Here is a 26,541-nt window from a genome sequence, read left to right as displayed (position 1 = left end):
TCTCCCTACTGAGTCTCTGAATGGAGGCTTTTCTTTTTTCCTGTGTGGTTATCTTGTATGTTTTGTTTTGTTTCTCTTTAAATACTGTCATTTTGTGTCATTTTAAAATCCAGTTTGGATTTACAAGCATGTAATGCCTTTAATATCCTTTGAATTTGAATTGTGTTCTGTGGATTTCTGCTGCAGAAGGACAAAATCACAACATCTCTATTCTTTGAATGGCACCATTATCACTCTGTGTTAATGAAATGATTTCAGTTTTACAAGAAATGAGGTTTTGAAATGCATTCAGTATTATTAAAGGGAATTGGATTGTAACTAGAGGATATTTCAAAAAGAATAGAAGGATCCATGATACATGCTTAGCTCTTAAAGCACCTAATCCTATATTAATTGTGCTTTGGGCACATCTGCCCTCATGTGAAGGGGACTTTGACAGTGAAGATGAAAATGTTTTAATGCTTTTTAAGGCCAAACAGCTCCTCCAGCAGGATGGCAGTGCTGTGTTGTACTCTTCTTTATAAGCTGAGCAGACTCAGCCTAATGTTACCACATTATCTTCTTGCTCTTGGGATTGAATCTGTGTTAATTTTTCCCCCCTTTTTGGACAGGGGAAGACCATAGAGGTATTTGGGTACCACAACCTGAAATCGAGTAGTCTTGTGTTTTCTCTGTTGTGCTACAGACAAGAAAACATGAGACCATCCATTCCAGCATGGCCTGTGACACTGGTGGAAAGGACTTGGGTTTACATAACAGGACAGCTCTGCTGGCTTGTCTGGGGAGGAGGGTGAACAGCATAGTCAGAAGCAGTTCAGGCTTTGGAAATATTAATTCAACTTTCAGCAGAAGGTATCTGTGAGGTGGTAAAATTGAGAGGGCTTTTGCTGAAATTATTTTGAAGAGCTTTGTCCTGTCTGGCAAGCTCCTTCCCCAGTGAGGGGCTGGTTGGACTTCACTTCTCCTAAATCTACATGCCACGGACTGAAGGCAGCAGGAGTTGAAAACAAGGATCACAGATGTGATTGTGTACCTGAAATACAGCAAGAAGTGGTTTTTTCAATTCCACTTCGGAGGGTTTGGCCAGCTTCAGCATTTTAACTGTTACCATCCTGTTCATTCTGTGGTCAGGTGAACTCCCCTTTGCCAACAGTAATTTCCCTTTCTGCATGGAGTTGCTATGGAAAGCAGTTGCCATTTGGAGTTACTGAGCTGCACTTGAGCCCCTCTTCTGTGTTGCAGAGTTGCTTAATGGCTCTGTGGAAATCCTGTGCTGCTCTGCAGGACTGCTGAGCTCTGGGTGGGGGGGAATAGGAGTGTTCAGCTGACAGAGAGCCTCGCTGGGGAGCTGGGGATTTACACCAACCCAGCTGGACTCCAGCAGGGCTCGCTTTTCTCCCTGTCTTGTGGTGATTTTGCACAAATCATTAATTACTGCCTTTCTGTCTTGGCAGCCTGTTCCAGCACTACTGCTACACGCGGGGAGGGATGCGCCACACCTCCTACACCTGCATCTGCGGCAGGTAGGTCGGTGCCTGCCACTGAGCTGGGCAGTCTGTGGGGTCAGTGTCCCACTGGATATTTGAAAAATTGTTCCTGTTAGGCATGGGATGTGTTTGCAAGTGCCACCAGCGTGGGTTCTGACCTGTTTCCACTGGAAAAGCCAAAGAGAAGTGGATGGCACTGTCTCTTAAAGAAAGAACTTGGTCATAGATTCTGCTGCACTCAAGAGATTCCCCAGTGACTGCTGCTGCTGCCAAGATCATGTTTATGCTCACATCTGTGCTGCAATTGGCTTTTTTATTAAATAGGGTTACGGAGAAGGGCTTTAGAGCTACTCTGTGCTGCTCAAAAATACTTTCTTTGAAATACACCTTAAGTATTTAATATAATTCTCAAAATTCTTTGTCTCAAAGGTTAAGGTACAATTAAAATAATCTCTTTGGAATGTGGAAATTTTTTGCTCTCTTTCTCTTGCTGAATAGCTAGTGTTGAAGGTTAGTGTATTTAGGAAAGTAGTATAAAAGTTCTCCCTGCAGTTGTAGAAATACACAAGAGAACAGTGTAGGGTACATGCTGAAGAACAGCTGTGTGCTTTGTGCAGAGATTAATCTTACTTAGTGGAATTAATCTAATCAGAGATATATGAGAGTTAGATGAAGCATATATGTTGGTATATATGTTCCACTTGTCATTCTCCTGCTGCTGAGAAACATTTACCCTGCACTGAAGTCACATACACTTACAAAAGGTAATTTTTACATTAAAGTCAATAATGCTATATTGCTGTGGAGATAATAAGGACAATTAGCACCTTCACTTCTTTCTGCTGTTTATTCAGTTGCTTATTTGTAAATGCAATTTTCCAATTTACATGCAAAATTGTGGTAGGAGCATGACCAGTCTTATGGAAATTGTGTATCTAAATTGTCAGAAAAGTTTCCTGGTTTAAGTACCATCATATAACTTGAGAATTACATCCCACTGAAATGAGACTCCATCTCTGTGCTGTTGCCACAGGTGGGGATGGTATGATTTTTCACAGCCTTAATGACCTCACATTCACTTAGAGTGGATCAGAACCTGTGCTGAGGGGTCTGGTTTAGGTGCTACATGGTCAAAGCCTATGGTCACTTTGCTGAACCTATAGAAATGTCCAAAATATGCTGTGTGGTAGGTCCCTGTGACCCTGGGAACAGACTAACTCTCCACAGGACTGACAAATTCAGGACTTGCATTACATGGCTCAGGGAGCCCAGGAGCAGAAAAGCTCCAACAGTAGTTGAGAAGTGGGTGATGACAGGAGCTTCCTGGGTGTCCTGTCCCACCACGCTGGAGGGGCTGAGCAGGGCAGGGGAGTGGTGTTAGAGCTGCCTCTGAACCACTGGAGGATTTAAAACAGAGAATGGAATGCAAGATCCAAACAATATTGTGAGTCTGTTGTAGCTGGGAGCTGGCATTGCATCCTGCCACTAGAATTAAAAGTGCAGACAAACTTGATTAAAAAAAGAAAATTACATGAGGTGGAACATGAAGACCTTTGTCTGTGAATTTTTGTATTCTGACTCTGAGTGAGGAAGTAAGAATGAATATTAGCAGTTTTAAGCTAGATCCTAATAAATGAATGAATTCAATTAACATAATAATGGCAGAAATAATAGACATTTTTTATTACCATGAAAATGTCATGCATTGTAAATATTCCACTTAACTACATTTACAACTAAAAATAGCTTTTGCAATTAGGATTTTTGAGTAGTCATGTTTTATTTTATTCATGCCGAGTTTTGTATTTTCCTGAACACTTAAAACTGGCATATTTTGACAGGATCTTTCCTTCTGAGATTACAGGCCTGATAATAATTTCCACAGAGGAGAATAATCTTTTACGTAGAAGTTTGTTATTCACATTTTAAAAAAGATACTCACTAAGATGGAAACCTAGAGTAATCAATACAATATTTCTGTGCAGAAATAAATCACCTGTCACCTGATGACTGCATTTGTTGCTGTCCCTGTCTAGTGTTATATTCTGGAGGAGATAGTAAAAGGACATGTGCTTTATGTATTCACTATTATTTTCAGAATAATCACACACATTGTTTAGTGTTACAGGGTATCACCCAGCCAGGTTAGTCCTGTAGTTGGTGATATTTTCACACTGTCATCTTGGGAGTGGTTTGAAGCACAGACATCACTCAAGTGCAATTAAAGGAGAATGGGGCATTTGATAAGAATACTTGGATATATTTAGCACTCATCTACCAAGTGTTGACTTCCAAGTAGTGTTCAAAGGTTAATGAATTATTCATTGCAGTGTCTTGGGGTACCAAGTAACCATTTTTGCAAATGGGAAGACAAAGGTAATCCATTCACAGTGTGTCCTGGTGACACTGTGGTGTATGGCATCCACTGGGAACCAGAGATTCCAGCTGGAGTTGGGTGGAGGTGGAGGCATCAATATCTCAACAACCACCACAGAAGCCGTGGTCAGCTGCTACTTGGTACTGCAGCAGCTCAGACTTGTCCAGGTCTTCTTGACAGATGTCTCTGGGCAGATGACAGCTCTCATCAGATGATACCAGTGATTGGGAATAACACTGTGCAGTAGAATGCCTTTCTCTATCTGAGGGTCGCCGTAAGTGAAGCTTTTTGGGTAAGATCAGGATACTTACTGAATCTCTTTTTCTTTCTTTCATTTCAGTACGACTTGGTAAGATTTTGTGTCTTAGATGAAAAAGTAGAGAGAAGGGCTTCCTTCTGGATTGGTTCTATGATGATTTAAATCATGGTGGAAGTAGTTTGTGGTTTTAGTTAATGGTCTGTTGGTTTTTCATTGGATGTTCTTTATGTAGAGCTAATAGCTGCACTTTTTGTAATGCTTGATGCTCAGCATAGTCCTGTTCTTAAAATATTGCTGACATTCCTTCTCCTTCTTCTAATAATTTGTTTGCAGGGTGCTTTCTGATCTAAAATGTATCTTTGGGGTAATGGGAATCTCTTCCTACAGTTTGCATTCTCGGTGGTGTTAATTTGCAGCTTTTCCGCTGCCTCCTGCAATTCTTTCTGTAACAAACACATCTTGGGCACCAGTTAGAGGCAAATCATTAAGGGAATAAAAATTGATAGACAGAAACCTCTTGGAAGGTTTTCCAGGTTGGCTGCCTGAAGGCAAGCTCTGGCACCCCTGCCACCACCCCTGTGGTGGTTTTGCTGACCAAAAGGAAGTCAGCAGAGCTGCCAGTGATCCTCACCTCCTCACAGCACTTCATCTTAATCCCCAGCTTGGCACTCTAATGCCAGACCTTTCAATTGTTGCTTCTTAGGAAAGAAATAAATAGCTTCTACAGGAAGGCTCGTTTGCTTTGCCAGGTGCTGGAGGTTTTGTTTAAATTGTTTTCAAGCCACCTTGAAAGTTCTGTTTAATCAATGTGAACAATTTCTGGCCAGTTGTAGCATTTGTCTTGTGGCTACACATCTCTTCTGTAGCACTGCTCCTGAAGCATCTTCCTGCCTTCATCTTGGGGCAGTGGTGAGGATGCATCCTGTGGGGGAGGTTGGGCATGCACCTCTTGGCAGGAACCAGCTGTAGGTGTTTCAGTTTGGGTCAGAAGTGCTTTTCTGAGGCAAGCTGTCCCACTCATCCTCAGCTGCAGGGCCTGCTCAGAGCCAGGGACCAGTCCTGCAGTGCACCTGCTGGATTTGTTTTGGGTCAAAAACAGCTGGGAGAGCTTTCAGGAGCAGGTCTGCTGTGCCTTGGTTGCTAATGGGTGTTGAGCCCAGGGGACCTGCCTGGAGCCAGTCCCAAGGGCACAGACCTCCTCCCTCCAGTCACTCCAACCCTGCAGTGCACATGGTGTGCATTTCTGGTCTCCAGCACCAACTGTGCTCTCCCTGCTCTGATCCCATGTGCACAGCAGAGCCAAGATGTGCGTGACAGATAAGGAGCCTCAAATGCCAAGAAAGATTGTGGCTCTTAACGCTTCACTAACGGTGCTGAAAAAGAGATTTTTCACGCATCTCCCGTCACAGTTGGTGCTGAACCTTACAGAAATATTTTGTAAACTAAAACCTTTACGTTAAAATGTGCAAAAGAAGTCCCTCATCTTTGTGTTTTCAATGTCTTTTGTTGAAAGTGTTTGTACAGTCCTCGGAGTTGAGTATATGACTTATTTATGCACTGGTGTGGTGTATGACATCGAGGGTGCCAACATAAACAAGCTGTCTGCAAATAAATTAACATGCAGTCATGCCCTTAAGCTTCATGATAATTTTTTAAAAGTTGATCATAAATATATGCATGTGCTGTTTGCTTCTCCTACTTTATCCCCATTTTTGGAGGGAGATAAGGAATAGTATCTGCAGCTAAAATCCTGACAGACCGCTGTGCAGTGTCTGTGTGGGCATGGCAGCTCTTGGTGGGTTTTAATTATTTTTTGTATTTTTCCTTAAACACTGAGCACGTGAGTTCACAAACAGTGTCATGCATAGCACCAAGATCATTCCAGTTGTTTCCAGGTGCCAGCCTCCCAAAATCTTAACCCTCCCTCTGAGAAACAGTTCTTCAGGCAGGAAATGATGCTGCCAGTGCAGGGCAGAGGTGGGAGCAGACTGCTCTGCTGTCATGTGCATGTGCAAGGAGACAGCTGAGCCTGGGAACACAATTCCCACTGTACACATTGCCTGGCACAGAAGGCCCTTTTCTTTCCATTGCACTCCATTGCCCTATTGCAGATTTTTTTCTTCACATAGAGCAAACTAATTTTGGAAGTGTCCTGGTGTGGAAGACTATTCCAGCAGTGCCCAGGAGACAGTACCTCTCAGAAGGAAGCTCATGTCTGTGCTTATCCTGTATTCAAGCTTTATGGGGCCATTTTTAGCTGTCTGCACAGCAACAGAGGTTCCCAAGTCCAGTGTCCAGGAAGGAAGAAGCATCCAGCCAGTTGTGAAACTGTGTTTAAACCATTGGGCCAGCATCACAAAATTAACCTTAAGTCTTAATTCCTAATTCTATGGGGCTTTTTAACTCTTGATTTAACAACTTTAATATTCCCCTTTGGAGTGTGTATAATTTTAAGAAGTACACTTTGTATCAGAAAATCATTCCCGTGATTCTAAAATATCACCCTTCCCTGCTTTATTACATAGTGATTCTTATATGCTAAAAAATAATTAACAATAAATACTTATTGTTTTCAAAATATCAACGTAGAATTATTCTAAGATCATCAAGTCCAACCATTAGCCCAGCACTGCCGAGTCTGCTGCTAAACCATGTCCCCAGGTGCCACATCTACTTTTTAAATACTTCCAGGGACATGATCTAGCCATTTAGATTGAGAACCTGCAGAAACTTACTCCTTTCTACTCCACAGTCACTGTTTATGGAGTTTACTATATCTGAATGATTGATGATCTGTTAAATACCCAATTGATCACAAGTACTTAATGTATCTTGAAGGTAGTTTCTGTTTGGATACAGTGCATGCTTGCTGCTTTTGTAATTGCACATATCAGAAGTCTAATGTGAGAAGTGTGTCAGGATGTCACATTTACTCCAGGTACAACAAAAGATTCACTGAAACTGAGCCTCAGGTTCCTGTCACCTGAGATGTGAAGCTGTTCCACCATCACAACTTTAAAAGAATCAAATTTGAGCAGGGTGACCAATATGGTTTTGATGAAAGCTGAGGTACAAACTGGCCAGTCAGCTGGAGGGGTCAGAGATCCTGCAGTAACCCTGTCCCAACACATGTATTTTTGGATGTGATATAGTTCTTCTAGCTCTTTGAAGAGAAAAAGTGAGAGCATCAATCTGAGGAGACCAGTAAAAGAAAAAAGTAGAGCCTGAGATCTTTAGCAGCCTTTTAACTGACATTTTATAGACCTGGGGGAGTATCAGTAGACAAGAGAGGATGCCCAGGGCAAATGTAGGTCACCAAATGGATCACAGAGCTTCAGAACGACAGAACAAGGGTCCATCCTTCTCTGGAACTGTTTTGTTCTTGAGAAATAGCAGTTTACTCTGTGAAAGATTTCCAGGAATAAAAGTCTTTTCTTTGTAATGTGACTCTTTAATAAGAGGTAAGAAAAGAGTGACAGTTTTCATACCTGTTACTTGCTGCTGACATTGTATGCTGGGAAGCTCCCCGAGCAGCAGGCAGTGTATCCACTCCAGCAGAGACCACCAGAGGGAAACTGGAGCTGTTTCCCTGGACAACTCAATTTTTCCAGTCCCACTGATTCCTAGAGCGTTTCAAACATGCCAGATTTTACTCCAGCAGAAGTTAGTTTGTTTTACCCCTCAGACTACTTAACCTCAAATAGGGACAAATATCACTTAGTAGTTAAAAAAATCCAGATGGTAACAAAAGGGTGTAAGTTGAAAGATTACTTGTGCATAATTCTTTCCTTTACTCTGTCATGGAGATGGGAAATATTCAGCTGAACTGTGCCGAGTTCCTTCTGCTCCTCCCCATCCCCAGCTCTGCTGCACTGGCGGCTGGGCAGGGCTTGGGAGAGCTCTGCAGGCTGCTTCCTATATGAATATGCTGATGTTTGCAGTGTTCCTTTTCATGCTGTGTGAATGTGTGTGTTAATGTTTCTTGTCCTACTAACTGTGCTGTGTTTTCTTTCTGCCTCTCAGTGGGGAGAACTCGTCTGTTTTGCACTACGGCCACGCCGGAGCCCCGAACGACAGGACTATTGAAGATGGAGACTTGTGGTAGGTGAAGGGTTTGTTTGATATTTCTGTTTCACTACTGCTGTTTCCATACAGGAATTGTATGTACTCTTGGAGCTAGTTAGTAAAATGGTCAAAGTCGAAATCTTTAAAACAGAATGTAACACTGCGTGCCAGATTAGTCTGGTTTCCTCCAAAAGTGCTGTGTACCTGCATCTACAGTTGAAAGGGAGAAGGAGATACTGTTTTAAAACACTTCTGGGCCAGAGGCACTTAGAATTTAATTTAAGAAATGGCTGTATTCTAAGTAGAAGGGTAGTTGCAAAATTTGGCACCTGAGTTTGCCCTTGAACCTCAGATCCAAGCCTCAGCTCTGATGGTGGGGTGGTGGATCACGAGAGCGTTGGCTGCTTTTAGAGAATTGTATCAAATTGCAAGATGGATTAGACCTTACAAGTGCTTGTGTGCACCCAGGCACCCTGACGTGAAAGTAGACTTTGGAATGTGTGAAGAGATGGAACTCATCTCAATCCAGGTTAGGGCAGGGTGCCTCTAGTTCTGTGTTGTGCCAAAAATTTCTGTAAAGATTTTGCTTAGGGTTTACTGTTGCCATAATACAGCTGAAAATACCAGAAGTTTTTCTCTACTTGCATTAGGTGCCCACCTGCTTTGCAGTATCACTGCAGGGTGAAGGAAAGCACCAAATACATTGCCATAAATTGAAAGACACACCTATTTGTGTGGTGTGTAACATATCAGATTGTAACTTTTGTACTTCACCTCTAAAGATGTTGTTCAAAAAGCCTGCATTTATAAAAATGCAGAACTAGTTTGGGAGGATTTGTATTGGATTACCTTTGTAGCACATGCAAAAAGGGTGTAGGTGTGTGTTTTCACAGTGGAATGTAAACGTGTGAAGAAAAGCAAATTAGTATTATCAGCGATAAGCTCAAAACCTATTATGGAAAACAAATTGAATCTCAGAAGTTAAAAAATATGACTTATTGGTCATATTGCTGCAGAGTGAACTTGTGGAATTACAGATAGGTACTTTATTTATAATACTGTAAAAACTTCTAAAAAGGCTTCTTGTACAAAAGTTTATGTATTGTCTTCATCTGTGGTTAATAGCTTACTAAACCCATCTAATACTACTGTTAATTTATTGCTTTAATTTATGATTATGTTGTGTTTGAGTAGATAATATGCCGTGAGGGTTTTTTTGATCAGGCAGGACACACTAACGTGATACTGTATCAGCTGTGTCATTCAATGAAATTTAAAAATAAGGTGTGTAGCCTACAGGAAACATCAGCATATGTTATTGAGAGAAGATAGGCCACGATGCATTATGATATCCTGTATTTGAAATTAAGGCCTTTAAATGGTGAGGGAGACCTCAGTGTGAAGGATATGTGTAGGAACCTTTTACTTGCAGTCTGAGGACAGTTTGGTGGGTGGCTGTAGTCCTTCCTAAACCATGAGAGCACATCCAAGACTCTTCACAAACTCTTATTTCCTGAAGTATTGGCAAAATTTGAAGTATGTTTGGGTTTTATTAGCCTCATATCTCTGAACATCAGGAAAGCCTCATCTACCAAATGCATTGATCACTTAAGCATTTCAAGGCTGCTGAGCAGCAACCCCACTTTGTAACCATCTCCACAAAGAGAACAAGGTTTAATACAGTTTAAAATAACCTCTTGTTTAAACGGTCCAGTTGCACCGTGGTGTTGATGAGATGGAGTTTGTCAGGTGTAGATTGGTTTGAGCAAACTGGTGCTCTGTGTGCATGAGCACCTGCCCGGGCCTCAGTCTCTGCCCCTGCCTTCCCCCCTGGCTGCTACACAGTCACACTCTGCTCCACACAGTTTCCTTGGTATTTTTCTCAAGTGAAAATAAAAAGGTAATAAGAAAAAGTAATTTAATTTCTGTAAAGACAATTTAAAAATACACTAATTTTCTGCAGTTCAAAATAGTGCTTCGGAAAAGAAAAAAAAAAAAATCTGGAGGTGGCTGCACTATCAGCATACAAATAATGCCAGGACACTGCCTGGGTGGATTCACTGTGTACTTTTACAAGGTCTAATCTGGGTGTAGATGGGTGTGTGTGTGCATACAGAGCAGGGCATTAAAACCACAGTGTGCTGATTTGGGGGTGTGTATCATATATGTGGCTTTCAATTAAGCTTTTTAATAGCTACGGGGAGCCCTCTGTTGGATAATCTCAGGAAGCCCTGAGCACAGGGAGAAAATAGGCTTTACTTTTGGTGAAAAAGAGGTGGAAGTGTTTTAAGGGTTATTTCTATTTCCTGCCAGTATTTTGGCATAAATTTAATTTAACAATTTAGGTACTTGTATGTAGCAGAATTGGGAGATTGGGTACTTGGTATGATTTTTATTAAATTCTTCAGTAGAATTTCATATCTTTTTCTTAACATTATTTACTAGATGTTAATAACATTCAAGACTTCTACAGAAATATACTGCTCAGGTTTTTTATGTACAAAGCAGTGCAGTGCAGCATCAACAAAGTGCAAGTGCAAGTCAACAAAGCACCTGAATAATAGAAAAAATACATTTGGAAGACTAATGCTTTACTTCTGTGAAATGCTTGAGTGCATGCACTGTTTGCTCTTTTAAAAATGTAAGTTACACAGATTTGGTTGTATCAAAAGGAGATCATAGGCCAAAATATTTGTGCTGTTGCATTTTTGTATCTTTTTTTAAGACTCTTATTCTGACTTTTTCAGAAGCTGTGGCAGGTTTAGAACAGCCTGGTTTTATGATGTTAATTTTTCAAAATTAACCTATATCAAATGGGTTTATTGCTTCTGTAAGAAACTGGTGTGGAATTGCATCTCTGATGTTGCATTATATCCACACTTTTTATAGGTACAGCTTCTGCACTAAATGATCCCAGTGCAAAAGAAGGACTATCAAGAGAATTTCTGGCAGTTCTTGTTAATACAGACTGTCTTGCTAAGCAGGGCTGTCATTTTCAGTCTATTAAATATTAAAATAGCTAACTAGCACAAAGCACTATGATTGGCATAGAAAGAAATCAATATTTCTAGAGAAGGTTAGGTATTCAATAGATACATGCATTTAGCTGGTATGAATATTAAAAGTAAATATTGCAATAGCAACAAGCAACAGCACAAGCACTGTAACATCTGTGTGGTGAACATTTAAATTGCAATGATCCCTGTGCTCTGAAGCAAACACTTTTCCCAGGCAAGGGGAAGGTCAGAAAGGTCATCCAGATAAACGTGCAGGCTGACCATCCCTGCAAACCACTGTTCTGGGCACTTGACCCTTTCACTAGGTATTAACTTTAAATAAAATCTTCTACTTGGAATGTTTCCAATCACAGCCTGCAGTGATGACCTACAGCCAGGCTAATGCACAAATACTGATTTTCTTCTGTCATCTTAAACCTGTGACAGCTTGGATTGAAACTGAGCCCTGGGCTGAGGTTCACTGCATTGTCTCAGGTATTGCATTACTAATTGTGTGCCAAGAGGCCTCCTGTTTCTGTACTGAGGCTGTAACTGCCTTTGGTGATAGGAAAAGTGGAGTCATAAGCAAAAGAACTTGTAGTTTGCAGCTTCCTGCCCTGTACACAAGAGACCTCCAGCATTTCAGATAACCAGAGGTCTTTCAAAATTTGGTGAGGAGTAGAATGAATTTAAAAGTGGCTACTCAAGAAGACAAAACCCCAAATAAATTAAAGGAGTAGAGGTCTGACTCCCTCCTGTGCACAAACCAAGAGCAAACAGGACTCCTGCTCATGGAGTGGCATCCCCTGCAAGGCTGGTTCTCCCTGGGCAAGTGTCTTGTGAGCTCTCCTTGTGCAGCTGTTTTGCTTTTGTTCACACTGTGGAAAGATATTGGCTCAGTGGTTAGAGAGCCCTTGTGGGAGATGGAAACCTGCTTTCAGCTCTTCTAAACCATCTCTGACTTTGGCTGGAAGTTATGACTTGAATGACTTGACCCTGGGAAACGACATCCAGAGCAATTTCAGTCAGAGCCAGTGTGCTTCTGTGGAAAGCATTGGTCCCAACAAATCAGCACCTGCCTTCTGGAAAATGAAAGCTTCCTTAAAAATAAAGGAAGCAAATTGCCTTGGGTCCTCCCTTCTGTGTGCTGCCCCTGCCCTGGCAGTGCTGCAGTGTGGAGTCACACCCTGGCTGGGGAGAGAGGGGAAGGGAGAAAACTGAACATCAAAGCAGCGTGGAACAGAGGAAGCCTGGGGCAAGGCAAACATCTCTTCTCACCTCTGTGGTGCTTTGTTCTAGGAACCATCAGAGGTGTGAACCAGAAGTGTATATTTTATGTTTTGATTTTGAGAAGGCATTAAAATGGTAGTTTATTGCCAAAGGCATGTCAGGAGTTGATTGTTCTTTTGCAGTTGATCAGCAGGGCTCCTGCAACATTTGGGAAATGGAAAATGCTTCTATGATCTTAAAATAAGGATTGATTCTTCATGATGAGGCTCACACTTAAATAACAGAAATGTGGGAAAATCAGCCTGACCCCAGATGTAACTGAAGTAGATCTGGCTGTTACCTCAGGAGGTTTTCTGCAGGTGTCACGAGTTGCAGGTCTTGGTCTTTTTATGGCATCTGACAAATGTATCTCCGTGAAAATTCAGCATTAGTGAGCAGCTTGCATTGGCAGGTTCACTGAACTTCAAGCACTTAGTGACATTTTGGCTTTTTTGAAAATAATGAAAAGAATTGTCCATTCTGCTGAATGGACAGCATTTTTAACTCAGCATTTTTTAATGTTCTGAAATGTCCTCCCAAGTCACAGCGTTAGTGACCAGGGGACCCCGAGGCTGTGCTGGGTCTGCTCTGCACACCCTGAGGAAGTTGGGCACTGGTACAGTCACCTGTGCTGGTAGCAGGGGGACACTGGTCCTCCCTGGAGCAAGGGCCAGAGTGTGGTTTATTCAGAAGGCTTAGGTGAAAGCATAAATGAGGGGAGTACAGCATCAACTGCTTGTGAAGTGCAGCAGACCTCAGAGAGAGACCATTAACCTCATATTCACAATGGGACTATCTATTATTTACAAAATACAACTAGCTTTAAAAGTTTAAATGGAAGCAGGTTGCATCATCAGATAATGTCTTTCATTTTATTTGACTGGTTCTTTTAACACTCTCATAATTACTTATTGATTACTTATTTCATTGAAATAATTTATTGATTTCAGTGAAAGCGTTGGGCAGAGTTCAGTATCCTTGGGGAAACAGAATGTCTCCTGCTGCAAAAGCTTGCTGCTGTTTCCATGAAATGCCATCATTGCCATGGATGACAGTAAAACAAGTGAAAAAGATTTTTGTTGCATTCAAGTACCAGAATTTAAGCACTGGGAAAGTTTTGTTAGTGTCACAAAACCAAACACATTTGTCATAAAAAGTACAATGCTAGCATTAAATGGTTTAAATGTGTCTTGGCTGTATCAACAAGCACTGTTATTTCCCTAATCAAATGGTAGAGCTGGGGATATGGAAAACTGTCTAGTATTGCAAAAAGAGCAGAATAGTTTAACTCTCAGGACTATTTTTGTTTTTATTTTTGTCCTTCATATCCCAATGCAAAGTTAAAGCATCAGAACAATACTGACAGCAGGGGGCACTAAAATAAGCACTCTCTGAAGGAGATGAGGTTTGTCCCAAGTTGGCATATTGGTAACATAGTGGATTTGCCAGAGCAAAGGCACAGCAGCCTTCTGGGAGCACTGCCTTCACATGTGTGCTTTTCGCTCAAGGTGTGTCCAGCTTGGGCTTGTTTCCTTCCATTTGGCACTTGTATATAGCTTTTATTATTTTATTTTTTCATTATTATTATTATCATTGTTGTTGTTGTTATTATTGTTGTTATTGTTGTTATTATTGTTATTATTATTACTACTTCTGGTGCTCTCAAAAGATCTTGTTTAACTTCTAGCACTCCTCACCTTGTTGTTTCAGGAGCTTTGTTCATCATAGGGAGTTTTTCTTGGCTACAAGTACAGGTAGTTGTGAAAGGTCGTTCTGGCTGAAGCAGAGAGGGAACATGCTCAGTGTTAGGGGCTTTTTATTTTCAGTGACTCAAAAGAGACAAAGAAGAGTGTTCAGGCTTCCTGAAGTGGCTGGTCACTGCCAGGTGTGTGAAGAAGGAGAGGTTTAGGTTGGATCTCAGCCAAAGGTTCTTCCCCCAGAGGCTGGTTGGGCACTGCCCAGGCTCCCCAGGGCAGTGGGCACAGCCCCAAGGCTGCCAGAGCTGCAGGAGGGTTTGGATGATCCTCTGGGGCACAGGGGGTGACTGGGGATGGGCCTGTGCAGGGCCAGGGGTTGGACTGGATGATCCTTGTGGGTCCCTTCCAACTCAGAATATCTGTGATGAATATTGCAAAAGGAAGTTGCTTTTTGCAAGGGCTTGTCAGATTCAGTTGTTCATGGTTATTCAGAAGGCTAAGCATTTTATTAGCTAAAATAGAATTCAATAAATTTGCTAATTTTGCTTCTTTGATCTCAAAGCATAATACACAGTTTTGTATAATCAAAAGATTTGTCACTTTCTGTATAATCTGTATTTATCTTTTATGTATACACACACACCATGCACCTGCAGGATACATATTGATTGAAACTATATCACCATGTTTGTCTTAATATTATACAGTGTTATTTGTAGAAAATGCACTATTTTCTTCTTTTTGCAGGAAAAAGTAAGGGTATAATATGAAAGGACTTCCTATGATTACTGAGTAGCTATTTTTATTTCAGGAAAATATTGAAAGATTTTCAATAAGTCAACTAAAATACTTAGGTGAGCTTGAAAATTGTTACAAAATCTTATTACAAAAGATGATAGAAGTTTGCTGTACCTCTTTTCCAAACTGCTTTTTTGGAACTCTCCCTATGTTTTATCGAGTTTTACGGTACTAATGCCAACCTATAACCGAAATTCTTTTGTCCAGGTGGGGGCAATGTTGCATTTAAAAAGCAGGAACTCACCAATCTTTCTCCATCAGATAATAGAAGTCCTCCCTTTTCTACCCCAAGTGGAAAATACTGTATTTATTACTTCTTGAAAGCACTGCTTTTAAGATCTCAGGATTTTAATGTGTCAGATGTAAATGCTCAACTATTTTAAGGGTGAGCCTCATATTTTCATTTGGCCTTGTGCATTTTGATGCATTTTAAAGTTCAGTGCTGTAATAATATGCAAAAGTTATGGTTAGCTTTAACTTTTCAGTCTGCAGTTTTGTAACAACTTGTTGTTAGTAATGGTTTTGTTTCTAATAATAATACAAAGCACATTGCTACTACTTACTGGTTGATTGCAAAATCAACTGGCTATCCATTTCTTAAATAATTCCTTTGGCTTGATTCCTCTGGTTTGATTAATATTTACTATTTTCATCAAGTGTAGGTATTTTTCATTTTGTTGTAGCTATAGACTATATTAATTTTATGCTAATCTAGAAAAATTGAATTTGATTAAAAATAGAGAAATGTATTTCCTAGAATTAACAATAATTTTGCTCTAATTGAATGTGTTCTGTTAGTACTGGTTAATTCAGGCTATGAGGTTGCCTGCTGTCAGAAATGTATAAGCCTTTTAACTAAAGCAGAGGTCACCAAGTATTAATAGTGTGTTTGCTGTAACAAATTTTAGCTTTCCTTTAAGTGCTGTGTTATAGTCTGCCTCTTAATTTTGTGCTGTCTGTAGTGTATGTGAAATGTCTTTTTAATTGTCACCTGGGAGTTCTATCTGTCATAGTTTTAGCTTAGCATTCCCAGTGTAGTCTAAAAAAACCTGGCTGCTGTTGGATCAATTTGACCAGTGTTCATCTCTTCAAAGAAAACAAGCAGAATAAAGCTTAGTCTCTTTTTTTAATTCTTGATAATTCGATGTTGATCATTTATAAATGCTGTTTAGTGTAATCCACTTTTTATGGTGGTCCTTAATACAAATACACGTCAAGTATGACAGAAGTACTCTTGACAGATGTTGCTTATCTTGGACAGACTTCAGTAGCAAAATCTTTCTCACTGGTGTGGGAACTCAGTTGTATAGGTTAGAATACAATTTTAGAGGGAGCTGCCTGGCTTTTAAACCACTGCATGGCTCAGAGGGAAGGTACAGTTAGTCCACAACGCCTTGTGTCTCTCCCCTGAACTAGAAATAACTCCCAGTCCTTGTGTTTGGGGCAGTGCTGGGTCTTCTCTTGTGTCTGTTCAGAGAACCACTTGTTACCCCCGGGAGAGGCACAGTCTGGCTGAGCTGGGGCCTCAGGAGGAGTCCCTCTGCTCCACATCTGGGCTGAGGGTTTAGGTCTTTGAGGCAAGAGTGTTTCTGATTCCTGTGCACTTGCCTTGGGCATTTGGACATGTCCATGGAAAGGCCAGCAACTGTCTTGTCAGGGGTTTTTCATTCAGTTGTCAACCTCTGTAGAGCATTTGAAACTCCTGTCTGGTGGATTCCACTTGAGAACTGACAATTTGAGGTTGCTTGAACAATCACCAGAAAAACCATAGGCTGTCTAAAAAAACTAAATGAACCTGTGCCATTGGACAGTGGCTCAGTTCCCATCATGGAGAGAAATTGGAAGTGTTAGGCTTTTATTTACACAGACGTATGTGAGTGTGCACACGTGAGAAAACTTGACAGTATTTACAGTAAGGTCTGACACTTCACGTGCTCCTGTGATCTCTGATTGGTGTTTGTCAAGGCAACACAGGTCAGAGTGTCCAAAAACAACTGCTGACAGCTGAGGCTCGTAGTTCCAAGTGTCAGCACCCAAGAGTGGTGGCCTGTATTAGAAGTAGCAAACTTTTACAATTCACTTTCAGTAGGTACCTTCCACTTCTCAGCAGACATGGTTTAGTTAGCTGCAAAATTTTCATAACTTGCTAATGTAGCTGTGTTGTTCTTACCCTCTGCTGGCATCACACATTCTGGTGAGGAGCTACCGAGGTTTGCTGTTGTCACTTTGATTGGGAAGTACTCAGCTGCTGATACAGGTTTCTCCTTGCATGCTCCCTTCTCTTCCCTGCAGCTCTGACATCCTTGTTCCTTGTTTGAGAGTCAGCTGCAGCCATGAATGCCCCAGATACTGCCTTTCTGATGGGGAGGCTCCTAATGGATGGAAACTGGCCAAAACCTGGGGTTTGCTGCCATCTCTGTTGACTTTTCAACAAAGAATTGTCTCTGTTAAAAAGAGTACTGTTGCTTATTAAATATGTCAGTTAAAAATGGATAATAATTAGGATAGTACAGACAGGGAAAAAAAATGATCCATTCAGCAAAAAGATAAGTCAAACAGGTAACCCCTTTTATCAGAACCTCACCTGAGCCTGTTCCTGGTCTCTGGTGCCCTGTCAGTGAGGGTCTGGCAGAGGTGTTCCATAGGCACTTCTGACACTTTGCCTTCTGCATCTTGTGGAGCTCCCATTGCTGCCACCTCCTTCTCCCAACCCAGGTGTACTGACTTGGTGTTCCCAGGTCTTTATTTGTGTGCAGCCCCTCTGTGTCAGAGACATCCCTCTGCTCAGCAGAAGCACTGGGTAGATGGCACTTGGGGGTGAATTTAGCTGTGAACAAGCCAATCAGAGGGTTTTTGGCTCTTTGCTCTGGGCAGACAACATTTTTAAGAGGGCATTAATGCAAACTGCAGGGGGGTGGAGGACAGCTTATGTTTGATCGTGGAAATTGGTTTATTTAGTGCAGAAGCTTAAGGATCTTGTCACAGATTTCTTCCAGAGATAAATGCTGTAAGCAAGGGACTCCTCCTTAAGCTGTGTATGAAAATAGCACATAAAATCTCGCAGTGGGTGTTCACCGAACCAGCTCTTACGGGCAGCTCCTTTGGTGGATTTGGTGAGGTTGAGATTTCATATCCTGTGGCAGAAATGGATCTGAAGGTCTTCTGCTTGGCACAAATCCTTGTGAGGGAGGACACCCCGTACACTGCTGGAGCAGCAGAGCAGAGGCACAGCTCCCACTGCCACGCTGCTTCTGTGAGCAGTGTCTCTGTCTGTGGCAGTGAGAGGAAACCCTGGGCAGTGCAGGGCACAAACACCTGGTGAAGCTTTTTTGTTTGGTTGCTTTCTTTCCTTTTTTTTTTTTTCCTTTTTAATCCAGCTAGCTCAAACTTTTGTGTATTCTTGTTACAGCCACTGAAGTCTCAGTAGTTGGAATTGTAGAGATACAGGTGAGCAGTCCTCTCTCCTTCAAAATTCAGGGTAGGCAGATTTATTTATTTCTGTCACCCTCTTTCTATCTGAGCAAAGCTTAGTGGCATATCTTGTCATCTTCTGCGAGAAAAGTTTGAGACAAGCCTCCCATTACCTTTGAAATAGTTTGGGAAAGCCTGAGGTGAGGCAGTGCTATATGAGGAGCAAAGATAGGAAAGTCATGGAGAAGGCAGACAAGATGAAAAGACATGGTTGAGGGCAAACCCCAAATGTGGGGCCACGTGGTTATATAAGTCAAAGTTAGATGGAGAGTAGTCATGTAGTCATTTTGTGTCTCTGTAACTGCATTACCTGTGTGGCTACAGGCTCGTCTTCTGAACAGGAGGCTTAAACAAAAAACTTGAAGATTTCTTGTGAATACCCAGAATCCCATTTCCTACACAAAAAATATTCTCTTGCATTTTTTTTAGGTTATTCTTGACCCCAAGGTTTGCTGATGGCAAAAAACTGGCATTAAATCAGTGAGCCAAGCCTGACTTCAGGACAGCCAGTACAAGCTCCCTGTCTGCCCTGTCAGATGGAAGCTGGTCACAGCAGGACTTCTCTTAAAAAAACCTTCCTGAGCATGGTGGGACTATGTACTGTCCCAGTTCTCTGGTGGAGTTTGCAGTGTTATCTTACTCAGTGTTGCTTTTTTAATTGATATCACTTGGCTAGTCAGGATGCAAGTGTATGAAAAAGTGTGTGTCACTGAACTCTCCATTTTCTTCCTTGTGATATCACTTACAATAACTCATTCTTGTGGTGTGCTATTAAACCACCCTATTTCCAAATCACTTGGCGTGTTTCCAGAATGTATCTCATAGAAATGCTGATACCTAGTTCCCTTAAGCTTGAAATTGCCTTAGAAGTGTTTAACCAAACAAGTGGTTGGGTTCTGTTGGTACCTGAGGATTTAATTGCTGTGTGAAGTGTAAAGCACAGAGCGCTCTCTGCGAACTCGGAGCAGGGAATGCTGAGATCACACAGAATAAACCTCCAGCTGGGGATGACTTGCTTTTAGTGCAAGGAGAGGAGGAAAATGTTGTATCTACCTTTATTCCTGCTGTCCTAGGACTGGGCTGGCACCAGTTCATCTGCCTGGCTGCTTGTAGGTATGTTGGTTAATAATGACCCAAACCCCTAAAACCTCAGTAATGTGGCTGAGTAAAGTGCACCAGTGTTCACACCTGTTTAGCCTGAGGTGCGAGGAGGGCACGGTAAGATACAGCAATATCAGTTTTCTCATTGCTAGTCTTGCAAACCCACCCAGGGGAAGGGAAGATTTAGTCCTGAGAACAGGAGCTGGGGGGGAAGGACGTGGGTTGCAGGTGGGTGATGCTCAGTGCCAGTGCCAGAGTGCCTTGCACCAGGAGGAGACCCACCTGGGTTTCTGCCACATTAACAATGCAGAGGAATAACTATCTTATAACTGTGGTGAGGAGATCCAGTTGTGATGTAGAGTCCAGGCAGATCTGTAGAGCAGGAGAGTGACAGGTTTATGTTCGTGGGAGTAGCTGTAGGCTTCCCAAAAAATGCCTGCGAGAGCTTGTCTTTGGGTTGGGTTGGTGGTTGGATCATAACAATTCATACACATGGCTCAGATATCCCAAATAAAGTATTGCTTCCCATTGTGATATTGGCCATAATTTGCTTCATTGCCTGGCAGTTTCGAATTATTTGACAATAAAAGTGTCAGCAAGCCTATAAAAGTAAAACACATGCTTAGAGGAAGATGATGCTTTATTTTTAAAAAATGGTATACAGTGACTTTATGAAGAAAAGAACCATGACTCTTTATATTCCACAGTGTTCAGATCTAAAGAGTTAGCAAAGTGTTTCATGATGCTTCACAGTCAGAGGTTAAGAAAGCTAAAATCAATATCAAAATACATTTTATTTTTCTTGGCTTGAAAGCCAAAAATGTAACTATAAATTTGCGTTTTGTGGTGCCAATATTCTGTGAAAGTAACTCAGCCATGACTTACTCATCCGTTTTGTTTCAGAGGGACAGGAGGGGAAAGGAGCTTTCCGTGCATCCTGTCGTGTAGTGTTTCAGTTCCAGTACTGACTTACAAGCCTGTATTCACTTTAAAATTGACAGGACTTGAAATATTTCCTCCAAACCGCCCTCCTGGGCTCCTGCACAGGGAGCAGAACCCCAGTGCAGTTGTACATGGAAGGGCTGAGGAGCTCCTGTGAGGAGGGGCACATCCAGCCAAGCCTTTCTGCAAGGCTGTGGCATGTCACACATTCCTCCTTCTTTTTGACTATGATACTATTTTATGTACAAAATTATATAAAGTTGTGGTTTCAGGTTTTTCCCTGTGAAAGGAATTAAATGCCCTTAGTCATTTTTGAAGGTGACTTGTAAAAGAGAGGCAGAAGGCAACCTGTTTTTCGATGCTCTTGGCTAATGTTGTATTACTGGTGGGTAAGAGAGGCATTCTGTCAGTAGGGCAGCTGACAGGTTATCTGATTTTGCTTATGCTTTGCATTGTTCAATTTTAGTTAGTAATGTTTAGAGTGTTTTGCAATATGTTTGGGAGGAAAGATTATATGTGTACGTAGAACTGACGCCTCCACCAGGAGAGTTGTGCCCCTGCTTCCAAGAAAAAGTTTGGGCTATTTTTGCTATGCGTCTTCTACTTGTGATGTAGCTTCTTAGTAGTTCTAGGAAATAAATGGAAACAGTAACAAGGAATTTTTTAGAGTGTGCCCAGGTCTTCTGACTGTTAAGTCTGCTTTACACATCGTGCACTTCTCACCCTGAAATGAAGGCAGGTAGGTTTTGCTCCCCACAAAATGACACAAAGCAAGATTAACTTCTCTCTCAGAAGATTTAAAAAGAAATTGAGCTGACTTCCTCAGCCTCAAGCTAAATCAGTGAGGAGTTTGCCATACAACCAAGTATCTCTCTTTGGTCAGCAAAACTCCTTCTCCAGCCACCATCCCTTTCAAATGCCTCAGAAATCTGACAGCCTCAGACTCATCATGTGCTGAAAAATGGGGAAAGGGTTGTTCTGGAATGAAACTTCTCATCATTCAACAGAAAACTGAATTCAAAACTAAGTTTTGTAATAGACAACATATACGGTCTGCTAGCACTTAATTTATCTGAAAGGGAAATAGGATAGAGTTTGGAGAATATTGTATTATTACATATGTTATTCTGTCTTAAGCAGTTCTTAAAACGTAAGCCATAGACCAAGATGCATAGAAGGCCTATTTTCCTTTTTGTGTTTTAATTTGTTTATATTGCTGCTACATTTGATAACAGTCCAAATAACATTAAGTAATGGTTTCTGTACATGACCCTTTTAAGACTGCACTATCAGGCAGGTAATTTTGTACATGCAGTTGAGAACATACTAGAATACACTAATAATATCTTTTTCACTAGCAGTTAACCATCTAATTTCAGGGTAAAATAAATGTTTTTTTTCTAAGGAACCTGCTTTTAGAATTTTTTTCCAGTTAGTCAACAGGAGAAGATAGTAGCTGTCATACATTTTATTTGACTTAAATGTGCTTCACCACTTACTTTGCCTGGCAGGCAAATATACAAAACTGGGATCTTCTCAGGCTCCCATTATTTTCTCAGGATAACTACAATATTTGGGCTATTTCCATGTCTTGGGCAGCATTTTAACTAATGGATATGTTCCCAACTGAAGTTAAATGGAAGAGAATTCCCTGTAAGAGCCAAAATATCTCCCAAATGGCCCATTTGGTTTGGATGCTTTCTCACTGAAGCGTTCAGGCTGGATGGTGTGTTGTCCTCTGTGGTGGAATTTGAAAGATCATCTTCCCTCATGTCTCCTCTTGTCTGGAAGCCAAGAAACCTGAACAAATGGTGCTTCCTAGGTTGTGAGCCTTGTTTTGGTGTACATCAGCTTTGTGATTTCTTTTTTTTTCCATTACTCAGTGCTCCAGTAACTTGAAAAGCTATTTAACAGCCACCGAGTGATGAATGGGTTTGAGAAAATGATGATAATTGTAAGATTAAAGACATCACTAAAGTTTTGCCTCTGGTAAGTTCGGAATAACTGTTTTCCAGGGAAAAAATACAAAGCATAGCAACTTCCAGTAGGCATGGACAGGGAGTTTGGAATTTGTTGGTCACAGCTTTACTCTCACCATGCTGACTGGACATTTACACTTGTAAATGCAAAGGAGTTGGGCCACAGAACTGCTGCAGATCCCACAAAGCACCATGCAGCTTGATTTGTGATTTTGGACGGGTCCATTCGGGATGGGTTAAAAAATGTAGAACTGATCTGACATCTGCATCTTGTTGGCACATTGCAGCATGTAGGCATGACTCTTAGTTGCTGCAACTAGTTTTCTGTATCCATAGATTTTCTATGAGTACCTTTAGTTATTTTTAGAAGCGAGTCTAACCATAAAATCAAACCTTAGGCAGTGTTGGTGGGGTTTCTGATTTTGAGGTTTGGCTAGGCTGGTTTACAGTTGCTATGCTGGTGTCTGAGGGTATTTTTTTCACCCTGTGCATCTGACATTTTCTGCCTGTTGTGTACCTTTTTTCAACACACAACTTTCTGTTCTAACATTCCGTGTTTCGTGTTGAATTGAACATATGCAGTGTTTGTATCAGCTCGGTGTTCCCATATCTAACTTTGCAGGTCTCTCTGTAGCACTCTCCTGAGGAGTTTACTCCTGTAGCTTTAAGCCTTGTGCAGCTCTGCATCTGTAACCACTGGGTTTGTTCCTGAAGTTCCAGTCCTGCAAGTCTCTGTGCAGGTGAACCTTGCCCAGTTTGGGGAGGCTGGCGGTGACTGCAGCAGGGCTTGCACTCAGTGCAAGGATTTGTTCATGGAGGAAATTGTTGGGTGGATTTTAAAATTTCCTGGAGTAAATCTTCCTCAGTGTGTGTCTGTGTATGCAATGCAGCAAGAAGAGTCTGCTGAAATATTCTTTAGCTTTATCCTGGTTGCCTTTGTTTACTCAGTGCCCGTTGCTTTCAGCAGCAGGTATGTTGGAAACAGTGAACAGCTGTAGCACTTTCTGTGGTAGCTTATATTTATCCTTACCCTGTCACATTTGCTGGCTGGGGATGGAGCTGCTCTGCAGAGTTTTCCTAATTACTGCTGTAACTAGGATTCAGTGGCAGAGAGGGTCCCCCAGTGGAGTGGCCCTGCCTTCTGCTTGTGTTGTCTGACTGACCCTGCTGTGAAAAGGCAGCAAGAGGAAGAAAACTCCGAGGTTTTCGAACCCAGTGAAGGAAAATCATATTTCTTATGATGGTTCACCTCTCATATAGTTGTTTGGGCTGGTTGGAAGAAGACTTAAATTAGCAGATTTCAACTCTGACTCGTTACCTTAGAAATCAGGAGGTCACACAAACAGTGTGTGTCAAGACCAAAGTCTTAGATGTAAAATGTGCTTTCTTGTAACCAATATATGATGAACTAAGGGGATTATTTACTCAAGTATTGTCTGGTCCAAATGGTTATTTGGTTATTTGCTGATTTCTGAGCCTGCTGAAACCAGTGCAATGCCTTATCAGGTAGGCTCGAGAAGACTTACAAATATCTAACATGGCCCTCACAGGGCTGTAGAGTCCCACTGGCTATTCCTGTGGATTGATTTCTGGCAGCTGAGCAATCCGTGATGAATCACTGATTCATGTATAGAATAATTATGCTTTTCAAGGGGTAAGGCAGGGTTTTTGTCCCCATAAGAAAAGGTACCTAATAACATTTTTTCTTCTACCTCTGATGCAGAAAACTGTACTACATGTACTTTTCTTGTTGGATCTCTCCATAATGCTTGTTCCTTTAATTCTTGGTAGGCAAGTTTGTCTTAATGGAAAGTTTACATTGTGAGCAGTGGCAGTCAACCTTTAATGGGGACATTGTATTCAAACCATCAGATGTGTTTTGAAACTTAGATACGAAAGGCCATAATTTAATTGACATTTCTCTGTTAAGTGGGATTCTGTTTTGGATGTTGGGTGCTTTATGTGCTAGCATTTCTCAGGAAAGAAAAAAAGGACTTTTTTTTTTTTTTCTGAGAAAAGGTCCTAGAAACTGGAACTGAAGAGGTTGAAGTGGATTCCTCATGTACTTTTTATCTTCCTTCCTGTGTTCTCTCAGCATTTTCATCCAGGACCAGCACAGCCCTTAAGGGCTATTTAAGCCATATGGGATGCAGATACCCTTCTGCTGGGAGATTCCAAGGGACTCTTGTCTCATTTTACTGAGGAACAGCATTCAGTTGGTGTTTATGTGGCGAACTACCAGAATGCACATGACTCTTAAGTGCAGAGCAAGAGAAAGGTCTACTGTTATATGTTCTACTACTTCTTCGGAGCTCAATTTTCATTTCTTCCTCCTCTGTTTCCTTTTCAGCCTGTTTGATATGGGAGGGGAGTATTACTGCTATGGCTCTGACATCACCTGCACCTTCCCTGCCAGCGGGAAGTTCACTGCTGACCAGAGGGCTGTCTACGAGGCAGTGCTGAAGTCATCCAGGGCTGTGATGAAGGCAGTCAAACCAGGTAAAAGATCAGCACATGTCAGCAGGAACTGAAAAGCTTCGTGGCAGCACTCAGGCTGTCAAGTCAATTATGTTTGCAATTCAGAAAGTGCTGGAAAGGAACAAGATGATAAAATTAATTTCTGTGTCTAGGCAGTTCCTGATGTATAGAGGTAGGACACAGAACACTCTCCACAAACTTTTAAAAGTATAACACAAAACCAATTATTAACAGGATATTTTAATCTTAATTTTTTTGGTTTTTAATTCCTTTAATCTAGGGGTGACAGTTATTAATTACTTGGTTGTGTCTTTATACTGCCATCTTTTTGGGAAGCTTATGCCAAACACTGAAGTCAGAGTTTGGGTGAACACATGTGCTGTTCTTCAGTTTGTTTCAAGCATTTTCTGTATTTTATGTGTGAGCACAGTAGAAATCTTCTGTTGAAAAAGAGGACAGAGTGTGCATCTTTGGGAAGGATAATTAGCCTTAAAACCCTTTCAAAAGCGCTGGCTATTGGGTACTTCACTGTGTGCCTTTAAATTGCAGGCAAGCTAATTCATCAAATATACCTTTTCATAATTGAAACAACTGTCTGGCTTAATGAAAATCTTATTTTTCTCTGATTCTGCTTTTGGGGCAGCAAATAAATGTTTTAGAGCTAACTGCTGCTGAGATTTTGTGTGTGTCACGGTGAAGGTACTTGAGCATTTCTCAGTATTAGTAATGGAACAGCTTTGAGAGGAATGTACTCAAAGCACAGAGCACACTTATCCTTTAAATTTGCTGTTCAGTCATCAGGCCTTGAGTGCAGGGGCTCTCTGGATTGCCAGTCAGAACAGATGCAGTTTTCCTGTTATACAAGCTGGCAGCAGCACTGTTTATTTGAGCAGCTTGGAAGGGAGAAATAACACTTGATGCTTATCTGCAAAACGAGACTAGATATTTTGCTTTTTAATAACAGTGTGCGTTCTCCATCATCTGCTGTGTCTCCTCTGAAGAATCTTGTCCCTATTCCTCTTCACAGTTTGCTTTGCATTTCAGTGCCACCTTTATTTTCATGTAACATTTTTGGCAGTATTTCATGCTAATAAGTTGCAGACTGTCTTCAGAACTTGAGAGCTGATACGATATTGTGCTCAGGATGGTGTAGAGAATTCCTCAGTTTGTTGAACACTTTATTTACAGTGTCAGAAAATAAGGACATAGTAAGTTGAGTATTTCTGAAAGGTAGCTGCGAGGATCTTTTACTGGCTTTGGGAGCTTGAGATTCACAGGCAGAGAAATCATTCTTAACATCTGGCAGAAGATGGGACTGAGTTTTCTCACTGTGCTTTAGTTGCCTTTCCTGTTTGGAAGAATGGTGCAAATATGCATTTACGCTGTTCGTGAGACTGGTAATCATGAATTTTCTATCTACAGAAAATGTTCTGTAGACTGGTTCATTGGTTTCTTTCCTTCTGTTCCTCAGAGCAGTGGAATGCAACCTGGACCATTTGCAGTCTTGAATTACAGATCCAGTTAGAGTCCTCCCAACGTGCAAAAAATGTCACTATCTGGAAAAGTATGCTTTTTAGGTCCTTTTTAGGATCTTCTGGAAGACTGGTATTCCGAAAAAGAAG

At 41.3% G+C, this 26,541-nt stretch overlaps 1 protein-coding gene across 3 annotated transcripts in view; it reads left to right on the top strand.

Annotated features, from left to right (window-relative positions):
- PEPD (peptidase D) overlaps positions 1 to 26,541 on the top strand; it is a 139,914-nt gene that overhangs the window by 77,692 nt on the left and 35,681 nt on the right. For all 3 annotated transcript variants that reach the window (XM_051805987.1, XM_051805988.1, XM_051805989.1), the window contains exons 10-12: positions 1,455 to 1,523; positions 8,147 to 8,224; positions 24,792 to 24,940. In XM_051805987.1, the coding sequence (XP_051661947.1) occupies positions 1,455 to 1,523; positions 8,147 to 8,224; positions 24,792 to 24,940 (296 nt within the window). The remainder of the gene's footprint in view (positions 1 to 1,454; positions 1,524 to 8,146; positions 8,225 to 24,791; positions 24,941 to 26,541) is intronic.

The sequence above is a fragment of the Manacus candei genome, unplaced genomic scaffold (assembly GCF_025592945.1).
Source record: "Manacus candei isolate 608988 ecotype Guabito, Panama unplaced genomic scaffold, ASM2559294v1 h1tg000065l, whole genome shotgun sequence".
NCBI lineage: Eukaryota > Metazoa > Chordata > Aves > Passeriformes > Pipridae > Manacus > Manacus candei.
The sequence above is the reverse complement of the archived record's forward strand: the minus strand, read 5'-3'. Positions and strand labels throughout refer to the sequence as shown.